At 43.2% G+C, this 14207-nt stretch overlaps 1 protein-coding gene across 10 annotated transcripts in view; it reads right to left on the reverse strand.

Annotated features, from left to right (window-relative positions):
- adgrb3 (adhesion G protein-coupled receptor B3) overlaps positions 1–14207 on the reverse strand; it is a 590910-nt gene that overhangs the window by 574656 nt on the left and 2047 nt on the right. For 8 of the 10 annotated variants that reach the window (XM_078398997.1, XM_078398996.1, XM_078399002.1 and 5 more), the window contains one exon: positions 11654–12455. In XM_078398997.1, coding sequence (XP_078255123.1) covers positions 11654–12440 — 787 coding nt within the window. In that variant the 5' untranslated portion in view covers positions 12441–12455. Of the gene's footprint in view, positions 1–11653; positions 12456–14207 lie in introns of those variants that run through there. The other 2 variants (XM_078399006.1, XM_078399005.1) reach the window with 2 other exon arrangements.

Genomic DNA, 14207 nt, shown 5'->3' on the forward strand with positions numbered 1-14207 from the left:
CTACTTTAAGTTTAATCAAATTCTTATCTGCCATCTTCAGATGGAGGCCAAAGATCAAAAGAAATAACATGAAAATTTGCCTTTGTATTTTGTCTGAAACTTGTAATCAAGGGCGACAAGGTGGCACAGCATTAGAGTTGCAGCCTGACAGTGCTTATAGCTTGGTAGACCCAGGTTTGATCCTGACTGTGGGTGTTGTCTGTATGGAGTTTGTACGTTCTTCCCAAGACCGCATTGGTTTTCTCCGACATCTTCGTTCCTCCCACACTCCAAAGATGCAACAGTTTTGTACGACAATTGGCTTAGTAATAAATGTAAATTGACCCTAGTGTGTGTAGGATAGTGTTAATGAGTGGGCATCGCTGGTCAGTGCAGACGGTGGGCCATGGGGGCATGTTTCAACGTTGTATCACTAAACTAAACTGACATCGCTAAAGAGGCTGCAAAATGCTTGGTTCCAAAAGGAACATTTAAAATGTTCTTTTGTTTCTTTCTGATTTGTGCTTCAGATGGGTAAACATGTAATGGTAGCAATTTCGTACAGCAGTGAACTAAAACAGATTGAGGGCGGCACAGTGGCGCAGCAGTAGAGTTGCTGTCTTAGCCAGAGATACAGGTTTGATCCTGATTACATGTACTTTCATTACGGATTCATAAGTAAGTGAATAAGTATAAGTATAAGTTTATTGGCCAAGTGTGTGCATATACAAGGAATGTGCCTTGGTGCTCCGCTCACAAATGACAACACAAATTTGTATGTATAAGAAGATAACTGCAGATGCTGGTACAAATCGAAGGTATTTATACACAAAATGCTGGAGTAACTCAGCAGGTCAGGCAACATCTCGGGAGAGAAGGAATGGGTGACGTTTCGGGTCGAGACCCTTCTTCAGACTTAAGCAGGTCAGTCTGAAGAAGGTCTCGACCCGAAACGTCACCCATTCCTTCTCTCCCGAGATGCTGCCTGACCTGCTGAGTTACTCCAGCATTTTGTGTATAAATACAAATTTGTAAGTTCTCCCTGTGATCGCGTGGGTTTTTCTCCGGTGCTCCAATTTCCGCCCACATTCCAAAGATGTGCAAGCTTGTAGGTTAATTGGCTTCTGTAAATTGTCTCTAGTGTATAGGATAGAACTAGCATACGGGTGATTGCTAGTCAGTGCAAACATGGTGGGCCGAAGGGCTTGTTTCCAGGCTGCAACTCTCTAACACAAGAAAGAATTTAAGTCTAACCAATCACGCCCTATATTTACAATGTCAAGTCATATGGCACATTTTGTGTGCTGGCTGCTTTCCCAACTGAAATGAATGAATACATTGGCTCATAGTAACAGAATGTCAGCTTGTGACCAGCATGATGGCCACATAGCTTCAAGACAACAAAATGTCCAAAATGTTCTGAGATGAACTGAAACATTGGATGCCAGCATAAATGCAAGTTATTTATTTGTTTTACTTGTCAAGAATACATTGGTTGCCTTGGAGGCTAATTTGCCACAAGATTTGGTGGGTAGCAACCAGAAGGAGGAAATATGGCTACTTAATCCCTTTCAGCCTGGGGAGTTAAGGTGATTCAAGAAATGGCTGAAGTTGGCAGAGAATAAAAGACCAGTGGATGTGCTATCATTAACTCGTCAGCATTAATTATGCACATTGATTGAGTTACTTCACCGTTGTGGACTGAGCAATGCTTTTAAGCAGTAACCTCATTAACATCATCAGCTCTTTTTGTTCAACAAGAAATATTCAAAACACAATCCATAAAGAGGTAGTAAAATATGATAAATTTTAGCAATGGCCATAATGTTTTGTAACTTAGATTTCTCAAGGGGGTTCTGATTGCAACACATTCTTTAAGGCAAGCTTTTAGTTGGACAACATAGCAACTCACAAAGGAATTGACCTTGTCTAAAATCAATAATATTCACATTTATATAACTACTAAATGATAAATTGTTATGACTGTGCAACCACTTTATATTGAAATCATGTTTTCCACATAAAACATTCACTGTATCAGAAGAAGCACTATATCAAGAAGCCAGCAGACAGAAAATTAATGAAATCAGGTTTAATGAATAAATAAGTATTCCAGGCAATGGGATCTTTGGAACGGACCAAAGAATTGAAAAGGAGGAGTGTCACAGAATTGAGAAAAGACAAAGGTGCAGCTGTAGAAAGTAGGGATTTCAGTAAAAATGAACTGACAGTGGAAATATCAAGGTTCTCATTGAAGAACAGTGAAGAATGCAAGTCTCTGCTTTGATAAACTACAGTTCTCCTGTTTGTACTATAAATGGGAGATGAATAAATATGGAAATCAGGCCAGCGTGTGATAAAAATAATATAATTATAATCAAAGGTTATAATTTTCACATTGACTGAGATAAATAATGGGGCTCTGGCAGCGAAGGCAATGAATTTCTAGGATGTTTTTAGGACAATTTCAAGAACAAATAAACAAACAAATGAACAAACCATACTAGATTAGTAATGAGTATGGAGACTGAATTAATTAACAATCTGGTGGTTAGGGATGGTATGTTGTTTGAGAAAAGGGGGAGTCTCAAACCATGATTTTAAATTTACATTAAGACAAGCATCAAATGGATTGCATAGTGGTGAGAAGCAAAAAAAAACAAAAAAACATAAAAATAATTCACACTGCAAAATAAGAATGTGAAAAATTCTCTAAATAACACCAGAAGTTTATAAATATATACTAAAGAAATTCAAGGCGATTAAACACCAATGCAGATGGACCAATACTTGCCAAGAGAGGAACTGAAAGATTCACACATTTTCATGGAAGTGGGGCAGAACAAAATGCAAGACATACAAAATAACCTAAAAGTCAAGAGGAAAAACCAAGTGAATTTACAATATTTTAAACATGATTAGGGAGAAAATAATCCTCCAAGTCCATCTACAAATTTGCAGGACGCCATTGTATTGGGCTGGATTTCGGGACAATGTTGGGACAGAGTACAAGAAGATGAGCATAGTAATATAATGTTAGCAAGGTGAAAGAGTAGGTTATTGACTTCAGGAACCCAGGTAGGATACATGCCTCAGTCTGCATCAATGGTTCCAAATTATAGTAGGTCGAGGGCTTCGAGTTCCCAGGCGTAAATACCATCAACAATTTGTCCTGGAAACAACCACATTGAAGCTACTGCCAAGATTGCATGTCAATGTCTCTACTTCCTCAGAAGACTAAGGAAGTTCAGCATGTCTGCAATAACTCTTACCTACATCTACAGATGTACTCTTGAAGGCATCCTATCAAGGTGTATCATAACTTGGATTGGCATCTGCTCTGCCCAAGACTGCATGAAATTGCAGAGCTGTGGATGTAGTCTAGTCCAACACTCAGATCAGTCGTCGTCGTCCCCCCCCCCCCCCCCCCCCCCCCCCACCACCATCAACCATCTGCACCTTGCAGTGTTGGGAAAGCAGCTAACATCAAAGAGCAGTTTCTCCCCTCTCCCAGGGTAGGTGGTAAAAAACCTTGAAAGCACGACCCAATGTTTTTCACTGCATCTCGGTACACATGATAATAATAAACCAATACCAACGCCTATCGTGCTTAGTGTTGCCAAATCTCCAGGACCAGACAGTTTCAACCCTGTACGATTAAAAAAGATCCATTGCGGGTGCCAGACGAATACATAGAATGGGATGAAATAGATAAAATGTATCTGTTGTCCAACCGATTTAAGATCAGTTATTAGAAAGTTAATCGAATTTATCAGAGACAAAGCGAATGAATACTCCAATACGTACAGTATCAGTTGACCCAAAAGAAGCAGCACAGATCTGATAGGAAGGTCATAGATAGATTTTGAACGATTATCACAAGAAGGCTGTTGCTCTAGATTGTGCTTACATAAATACTAAAAATGTATTTGATTTGCATAAGAGATCGTTAGAATTGAAGCTATTTTTTTTCATAAATTAGTACTTGATTCGGAAATCAGAGAGAAAAGTGATAAAATTCCTTTCTCTATGACTGTATATAAAAAGTGTCATTCTCAGACATCTGTGCTGGGCATAATATATTTGTATAATTATGTATATCCAAGTTTTCAGACAACATTAAATACAGATGATGAGTAAGTTTGATAGGTGCAACAAGAAGCTACAAAGCGACACAGATTGAGTGGGTAAAAACATTCTGCCAGGTGGTGTTTTACAAGGAGGAGTGTGAGGTCATCTTCCTTGGCTCCAAGAAAGACAAACTGGTTATTTTCATTATGGTGCAAGACTAGCAGCTGTGGAGACCATTAAATATCCAACTGCACAAAAGACAACAATGATCATCAGAGTGCTTATTGTACATGGGTATTTGTTTTTGCTGAAATGGTTTGAAATGCAAGGATTGATGCAGTTGGACATGTTCATAGTCAGAACTCATTTTGGCACCAAATGTTAGGGAGGCTTTCTTTGGCCAAAATATGTGTGAGGATGTGGTGTTAGATACTTAATTGAATAACCTTTTCAAGACTGAGTGAGATTTTGTAATGGGCAAGTACTTGAAACACATGAAAGGATTGTTTATGTACAGATCCACCACAAGAACAGGTTTGAATATCCTACGAAAAAAAATGCAGGTGCTGGAAATCTGAAATAAAAACACAAAATACTGGGAATTCTCAGTCGGTCAGGCAGTATCTCTGGAAAGAGAAACAGTTCATGTTTCGCGGTCTGTGACTCTAGTTTATTTCTTTCCACAGATGCTGCCTGACCTGCCGAGATTTTTCAGCATTCTCTCTTGAATTTCCTACCATGTTCCTAAGAAATAAAGAAGTCCAGTACGTTAGAAGCCACGAAAATCTCTTCTAAAATGTATATCTCCTCAAAATGCAATGTAAGCAACCTCTCTCCGATAAGCCAGTGAGACATAAGAAAGGTGTTTTTTGAGGTGTAGAACATTTCAGGCATCTAAAAGAGGGTGGTTCTAGTTTGTAGAATCAGATTAACTCTGAATCATGGTTTTGTTTTTTAGTGGCTAATGCCTACAACAGATTTTTTTTTTGTCTTAACTGTACTTTGGGAGAAACACCCATAAAGAGTCATTTGACTTTAATTATGAGATGGTGCTCATGTGGGTTTGAGCAAGGTCTTGTTATATTGCTGTCATAAACACGTAATGTGCAATACGGGACCAACAGCCTCAAGTTACATTGCCAACCTTGAATCACTGTGCTTGAAATGCTTACACAGAATTACCTTCAAATATTTTGGGTAATGTGAAGGGTGCCGAGAGTGCAGGGTCTTGCATGTGAGGAGACTAAGCAGGCTACACCTCTAGGCTCTCTAGGGTTTTAAGAATAAGAGGTGACTTCAAAAACTTCAAAGGCTCAATAGGGGCGATGAGTGAAGGATGTTTCCTATGGTTGAGCAGGGAGATGGGTGAGGAAAAACTTAGTCATATAGAGTCATGCAGAGTGGAAATAGGTCCTTCGGGCCAACTTCTCCATGCTGACCAAGATGCCCCATCTACACTAGTCCCACCTGCCTATCTTTGCTCCATTCAGAGGATGGTGATTTTTTTAAAAATTTCCTTCCCATTCAAAATAGGCCCTTCATTAGATAGAGCTCTTAGGGTTAATGGAATCAAGGGATATGGGGAGAAAGCAGGAACAGGGTACTAATTTTGGATGATCAGCCATGATCATATTAAATGGCGGTGCTGGATCGAATGTCCTACTCCTGCACCTATTTTCTTTGTTTCTAATAAAGATGCATGGTTGAGGATAATTATGAAATTAAAGTATATGGGAAAGAAAGTGAGGTGTGACTACAATCAATCAATCAATCAATCATAATTTTGTGACAAGGAACAACATGCATGAAAATCCAAATTTGGCTGCCTCAGCTTCTATTCCCTGTGTTCTTGTGTGGTCATCTCTAGTAGGAACAAGATTTTTTTAAAGATAATTATGTTGGTTTTTTTCGATGTCAATTGAAGTCTAGCTCAAATATTTACAGCACCTCCTGGAGCTGCCTTCACACCTTTCTCCATGACAGCTGTTTGTGAGGATGTCAACCATGTTGGATAGATGCACGTCATGTAAACAACCCCTCTGGACGGGGTTGACTCTTTAACATGAAATGGAGGAAAGTGTCTGGTGAATGCCAGGATCTGCTTACACTCTGAAGTTGCTCTCACAAGTCTGGAATGTGGGGTCCATGCAACAATTCTAACTATTTCAGGCCTTACCCTTGCTTGACCTCGAGTGGACTATTTGTCAGTGGGTGTCTTTGGTTGTGTGAGAGTGTGCGTGAGAGTGTGCGCGAGTGTGTGTGTGCTATCTGAATGGTGATAGATTATTATCTGAATGGTGTCAGATTAGGAAAAGGAGAGGTGTAACGAGACCTGGGTGTGCTTGTACATCAGTCATTGAAAGTAAGCATGCAGGTACAGAAGAAAGCTAATGGCATGTTGGCCTTCATTACGAGAGGATTTGAGTTTTGGAGCAAGGAGGTCCTACTGCAATTGTACAGGGCCCTGGTGAGACCACACCTGAAGTATTGTGTGCAATTTTTGTCTCCTAATTTGAGGAAGGACATTATTGCTATTGAGGGAGTGCAGCGTAGGTTCACCAGGTTAATTCCTGGGATGGCGGGACTGTCATATGATGATAGAATGGGTCAACTGGGCTTGTATTCACTGGAATTTAGAAGGATGAGAGGGGATCTTATAAAATTCTATAAAATTCTTAAAGGATTGAACAGGCTAGATGCAGGAAATATGTTCCCGATGTTGGGGAAGTCCAGAACCAGGGGTCACAGGGGTCAAGCCATTTAGGCCTGAGATGAGGAAAAACTTTTTAATCCAGATAGTTGTGAATCTGTGGAATTCTCTGCCACAGAAGGCAGTGGAGGCCATTTCATGGGATGTTTTCAAGAGAGAATCAAATTCAGCTCTTCGGGCTGAAGGAATTAAGGGATATGGGGGAAAAAGCAGGAATGGGGCACTGATTTCAGATGATCATTCATGATCATATTGAATAGCAGTGCTGGATCAAAGGTCCGAATGGCCCTCTCCTGCACCTATTTTTCTATGTTTCTATGTTAGCTGGAGGCAAATATTAAACCGACTGTTATGCCTTGCTTCAGTGTGCATTCAAAATTAGATTGTACTTTATTGAACAAATGACATTACTGGCTAGGGAGAGGAACAAAAACAGTAAGTTGGACACATTTCTGATCAACCGTACCAATCTCAAACTCATCTGCTGTACCAAGCCTGGAGTAAATGAGATTAAATAATACAGCTGCAATGGAGTATACACTGCATTAGATATGATTCATTTCTGCTCATCATTCAAGTAATGCAAGATTAGTATTTGAATCTGATGTATGTGAAACGAATGAGCCAAAAGTTTTTTTTTTGGCGCAGATAGCAAATTAATTGGGACATTATTCCCCTTGGTTTAATTGCATCTACCTTCCAATATACTCCAGTCTCCGGCTAATATGCTCAACTTCCATCTATTTTTCTCAAAATAGTCGTGCCAACGAGCAGCTATGCATCAGTGTGACCATTAGATGCACAGAGCATTGGTTGACAGGAACGGCCATCTCACGCACGTAGACTAAGCACATTGAGCAAGATAATTTCAGTACAGATTTCAGATATTGCTGCAAGGTTTATTAACACGTTAACTATTTACAGTTTGGGGGGGGGGGGGGATGCGTTCTGAGTTGAACACATGCAGACACACCACACACAGATGGAAGACCTTAGAAGAGCAGTCTGTGTTTATGCACACGCACGACCTTGGGAGTGAAGCTCGCTGCTCGTACACGCAGTTTCAAATCGCCGGGCAGGTGTTCGCGGTTCATTGCCTAAACCCAGGGGCGACAGTGCACCGATATTAAACGTATTCAATTCCTCCCTTGCCGACATTATGAAACACATCTCTGCTCTGAACTGTTACACCGAAGCATCAAGGAAAAAAAGCTCTCCGAACATCCAGATCATTTGGTTTGGTTTTTTTTGGTATCATATTTAAGCACAATTGCGAAGATTGTAAATTGGTGCCAATACAGTTTATCTGTGAATGTCAAGATTGCAACAGCAACATAAAAAGCCAACAGCGGGTCTGTTGATATTTTTTTTTCTCTGAGCGTATAGATTTCGCTTCATCTGTCGCTGCACTTCTTTAGCTGTTGGTGGCACGGGATTTAACGTCTGGAGTGTGGTCCCCTGATTCTGCCTCGGGTCAGGGATGGGTTTTTTTGTTGCTCGAACCGAGCGAGGTGCGATGTGAGGATGTTTTCGGTGCCATGTCGGCACACAGTGCAGCGGTTCCCGGCGGCACCGGCTGGCTGGGTGGGTAGCTGGGTGGGTGGGTGGGGAGCGGAGCTGTGGCCGCTGCCGCTGTAGCCGGGGGCCGCGGGTAGGAGGCCGCTTCTGTGCGCTTGCTGCAGAGGGCGCACATGTCACACGAATGGTGCGTGGGACTGAGCCGCCGGCTAGGCTACGCTGGACCTCTCTGCCAGACCACTGTAACGCTTGCACAGTTAATGCCACTCTTGTGCTCTTCCCCCAAGACCCTGAATATCGATACCGCAACTCCCTGTCCCGCCTCCTTATCAAAATTACTTATTATTATTATGATTATTATTATTATTATTATTATTATTATTATTATTTGTTGGGAATAACAAATCACTCTGTTTCCCCACCACTGCATTACTTGAATTGAATTGAATTGAATACATTTTATTAGCCAAGTATATTTACATACAAGGAAGCCTTGGTGCTTTGCTCGCAAGTAACACGATATACAGTAAACAATTAAGAATAAAACATAGTTTAAACATGACGTTCCCTCCCTCTTCCCTTCGGGAATTAATGGGAAGCCCCCTCGGACCAATGCACCAAATCCAGGGCCGTGCAACGCCGCGGAAATCACAGTGGTAGTGACCTCTTTAAAACGTTGTGTCTCAGTGTCAGTCGTGTCGTTTTACTGCGGCGACGCGCGGTTTCTCAGGATCAGAATCTCAAGCAACTGAAGGAGACCATTCGGGCCATTGTCCCTCTGCCAGCCCTTGGAAGCCCGGATTCCATGCTCCTTGCCTGGTGACTTATTCGCCCTGCCCCTGGTTAGATATGTGGAGGGTTTCCACCTGCAACCGAGACTAGGAAGCCCCCTCTTTAATTCCCTGCCTACACTCAGTGGGATGCTCCGAGCAAGCGAGCATGCAAACAAAAAACATGCGAAAGAGCATCAAGAAACTGCAGACGCTGGAAACTGGAGAGAGAAAAAACCCAAAGTGCTGGAGGAACTCACGGATGTCAGGCGGCATCCGTGGAGGGAATGGACTGACGGCATTTCGAGTCGGCACCCTTCTTCAGACTGAGGAAGACTGATCGGTCTGAAGAAGGGACCTGACCCGAAACGCCATGCGTCCATTCCCTCCACACATGCTGCCTGGATCCTGCGATTACTTTTATGCGAAAGAGCCTTTTCATTTTCGTCCTGGTGGTTGGGAGGGACAGGAGGTTTCGGAACACGGCGGTGAACTGCCAAGCTTCACAAGACTGGGTTGGCAGGACACGAACACCAAAAATCACTACTGCAACTGCTGTACACTGTAGCAATGTATTAACAGGAATACGGTAACGGTGAACGTCGTGACTCATCCATCCATTATCACCAATCCGTGGTCTGACCTCGCGTGGGTTGTACCCAACTCTGAGAATCGTACACCATGGAAACGGGTCCTTCGGCCCAACTCATCCATGCCGACCAAGTTGCCCCATCTAATCTTCTCCAAATGTATTTTTAATGCTGCTATTGCACCTGCTTCAACTACTTCCTCTGGCAGCTTGTTCCATATACCCACCCAGTGTGAAAAAAAAGTTGCCCCTCGGGTTCCTATCGTTGTAAACCTCTGCCCCCATATCATGATTCCCCTTCGCTGCGAAAAAGACGGCGCATATACCCTATCTATTTCCACTCGCAATGTTATACAATTCTATAAATTCATTCACCCACCCGCCCACCCAAACTGAAGGAATAAAGTCGTGGTCTGCCCAACCTTTACATATAGCTCAGGCCCTCGAGTTATGGCAACATCCTTCTACGCAGCTGAACGTCCATTGCAATTAACTTCTAGAAATACAAGGAAGGGATCTTGCAGCTTTCATATTTATTTTTCGTACGCACAGTGCAACTGGGTACAACATTTTAACTCCACGTCCCCCCAACCCCCACCGCTGGTTATTGCGTGAAATTGATCGGCCTATGGGGAAAGGCAGCTGCATAAACTGGCGCTCAGCAAGCCCAGAGCGGTGACTCTAAAGCCGTCCCATGGGTTCCGACCATTGCATAAAGCGCACAACAGGTTGATCTCCAGCGATTACAGTCACGCCAACGCAACTCGTTGTTCTTTCATAGTTCACAGCTCAGTCGTTTGGCGTCTTTTCAGGTGTTTATATGATGGATTGATTCCCCCCCCCGCCGCACCCCTGGTTGTTAAATACTTAACAGAGCCAGACAAATAAATCCTAAATTTTCAATAGGAATGATCAGCGAGGGGGGTCTTCTGTGTTAAGATAAACTAACAGCATACCAAGGAACAAATAGCAAACATGGGAATAGGCTCTTTCACAACGCCGTTATGAATAATTTAATTGAGCTGTTTACCAATAACAAGAGTGGGTTATTCCGAACTGACAGCCCTTTTTCTTGCATTGAGAAATTCCCAGAAGAAACGTACCATATAGAAGATTTTTGTTTGTCAGGTTAATTAATGTTGTGTGCTTACCGAGACCTCAGTGATGTTACAATTTCTTCACCGGGTTATCAAGCCAGCCTGTGCTAGTCTGGATGCAGTGAGTTAGCAACCGTGTCCCTACATTAACACTGACTTCGGATATTCCAGGTAATGGACCATCTCCCTCTCCCATTGGTATGAGTTACACTGAAAGCTCGTTCGAGCGAGGAAGGGAGCAGCGTTGAGACAAATTATTATTCATATAACTTCCATAGGCATCAGTTTATCTATTGCACAGACATCAGCGTTTTATATCTCGGCAATTGCCTCCATAAAGACAACATGCAACAGCCTTCGTGACGTAAAGTGACATGATACGAGAGGCCATTACATCTTCTTGTTCGCTCTAGATTCAATTATTTCCACCCCACTGGTTGAATGCATCATCTCTCTGGTCCCTGGGCTCCTCCTACTTGTCGCGTTTAATATGAGCACCATGGTTATATTTTCTTTACGTGTTTTCTTTCACATGTCCTCAGAAACCCACAAGGATCTGCTGGTATTCTGGCTTTGTTCTACTATGAACTCGCACATTCCAAGAGAAAAAAATGAATGTGAAAAGACCCAGGGAATAAAACATCAAAAAAATATGTAGAAATAAGTTTAAGGAAGCAAACTTGTCTTTTTCATGTTCGAAATCTAAAACAAACCCTATATTTCACTTTTCTGAGCTTTATCGTTTGAGAAAGATTCGAAATATGGTAAACGTAACAAGTCGTATCCACGTATCCACAACCCAAATAATCATGTACAGTATTTACAACAATTAGAGTACAACTTATTTGGTTGCGTTTAATACTCTCCAGTGAGGGCAAAAAAAAGTTTCAATGCCATGGGGTAAAATAAGGACGCCTACCTTTTCTGGGCGCTCGCTTTCCCTCAGTCAGGTTACATGTGTGAGAGGTGTGGAGGCGGGCGGAGAGGCAGCCCTCAGTATCCGCATTGAGTGGTAATACCATATCCAGCCCGTCCACCCCCGTCATCACATCTTGCTGACAATTGCACTTGGCGTCCATCACTCCACATGAGCCCGCCTCCGGCACCCTCTTGTCGCCTCCTTTTCTCCCTCCTCCGTCTCTTTGGCCTCTCTCCTGGTCCTCGGCTCTCAGGCAACTCTCCAACCAGCCGCAGAGCACCTGGCAGCCGAACTCGCTGGGGCTCACCTTGTTCAAGACCAGAAACTCGAAGGCCTGCCGTTCGCTCTGCCCCTTGCCTCGGGCTTGACCAGCCGTCACCTCGGGCTGAATCAGGCGGCGCAACTGGACGAAGTTCTTGTCAAACTCTAAAAACACAAGCATACTCCTCGCCTGGCACAGGTGAACGACGGACTTGGCGTTCTTCAGTAGGTCCCGGATCTTCTCAGGGGAGTAGTGGTCGAACTGATAAGCCCATAGGGAGAAGCTGGAGCAGCTGTGGTCCCGCTTAGAAAACTTCAGGTAGATGGTGTATTTGGTCGGGTCTGGGTTTTCCAAAGTCCAGGTGCAGTTGGTGGAGTTTTGAGGAAACAATTCGTTGAGCGAATACGATCCGTAAATGACTCCCTTCACGAAGGCGGAGCACAAGTCCTCGGCAACGTTAAATCCAACCATAACCAGGAGATGGGTTGCAATCACATAAGTCATCAGGTCACCAAAGGCCCTCATCCTATGTCATTTGGCCTGGGGAAGGGAAAGAAGATTAGAATGCAAGTAACAGCTCAGGGAGGTCAGCGCTGGCTCGTCGCTGACGGGCGGTGATCAACGACCCCGCGTGACCAATTCCCCATTACAAAGTTGGGCTCCCATTGACACGATGACTTGGATTCTACACTGAGGGTTGTTTTTTGTTTGATGGCTGAGAAAACACCGCCGCCACGCGGATGTTATCCCAGAGCGTGTGTGTTAAGCGAGGGGAGCTGCAGTTAGTAATTACACACCACGAGAAGGAACCAGTCCCCTTCAGATACCTAGAGTTAACAACGCCGCTCCGTCATCAAATCTGTCGTCTACCAAATTAATGAAAGTGGGATAAGTTAGAGCGTTAAACACGCACTGCTATAAAATAATGCGCGGCATACTATAATCATCTCCCGCCGATCAATAAACCACATTTAATGAAGTGTTTCTTTCCCACTTAACCATCGTGCAGGCTAGATTTAAGACGCGCCGCTGATTAGGCGATTAACATTCATTTTAAGGATGGCGATTACCGGATGCAATCGACACGCATTCGTTGCATCTGCACACAGACCCTCGATTCGAGTCCTCCCGCCACGGAGGTCGGAGCGGCAGTTCCATTAAATGTGTAAACTTTTAATTCTGCAGCTTAAAGGGAATTAAGTTGGACAGCTCGGCAGGTGCAGCTCGGCAGCTCGGCAGCTTGTCCGAACTCCGAAAACGTTGTACAAAAAAAATCAGCAGGAGGCAACGGCGCTCCGTTTTTCTTAGAAATAAACAATTGCCAGATCCAAAAAGATTGGCAATGCGGAGGCTCGGATCTTCCAATTGCAAGGTTGCGCTGGTTTGATGATTCTGCTCTTGTTTTCTGCATTTTATAATTATTTTAATAATTCTTTCTCAAGTACCAGTAACTGACTTTTTCAATAGGTTGTGTAAAGCTACTGTGCATTCGTGATTTCCCCGTGAACAGTATGTAAAGTATTCCCATCACATCCATAATATTATAGAGATATGGTAATACCGTGCCGGCTATTCCCGAGTTAAGTGTGATGGGTTGTCGCATCCCAAGCGGTGATCAAACCTAACAAGTATCTCTCAGAACTTGTCTAAATCGGGTTAGATACCGAAAAGTTAGAGGAATTAGTCAGCGCTCTAAATGCGTCTAAATCGGCGTTCTAAATGTCATGCCTTGCACGAAAACATGGAGGCAACTTTCACGCGGTTTACGTTTGCCACTGTCCATATTGATGCGTGTATAATCCTTCCTTTAAAGTTAGCCCCGCGTCATTTCGTCCTGCAAGGTGCTTTGCAGTGCGTCAGAATGAACTTTATATTATTTTAGTGATAAATCTTTACATTCCGATTCCCTTCATCTGGTGGGGCCATGATGTGTAAACAATGCGCATCTTCTGGAAATATTACCTAAATTAGGAGGCCCTGCGCATTCTACCCGAACTGGCGATTGAACACAGTTCTTGACCCCGGGTTAAATTGGTCAATGCAACAAAACAAAACCCGTTTGGCTTGGAGTGAGTGGGAATCGTAATGTATTTCAATGACTCTTAGAAATTCTCCAAGATGGTCACAATGTTGCCATGATATTCCCAGCTATTCGCCTACATTAAGAGCTCCTGCATTAATTCTTAGTAAACCTGTTAACATCGACTGCATCCCAACGGTGTGAATGCAGCCTTAACTTGAGCAAGTGGAAGGGGCTAGGTGCAAGGACCGTGCTGGAGTTTGAAAGCATAC

The sequence above is a fragment of the Rhinoraja longicauda genome, chromosome 5 (assembly GCF_053455715.1).
Source record: "Rhinoraja longicauda isolate Sanriku21f chromosome 5, sRhiLon1.1, whole genome shotgun sequence".
Taxonomy (NCBI): domain Eukaryota; kingdom Metazoa; phylum Chordata; class Chondrichthyes; order Rajiformes; family Arhynchobatidae; genus Rhinoraja; species Rhinoraja longicauda.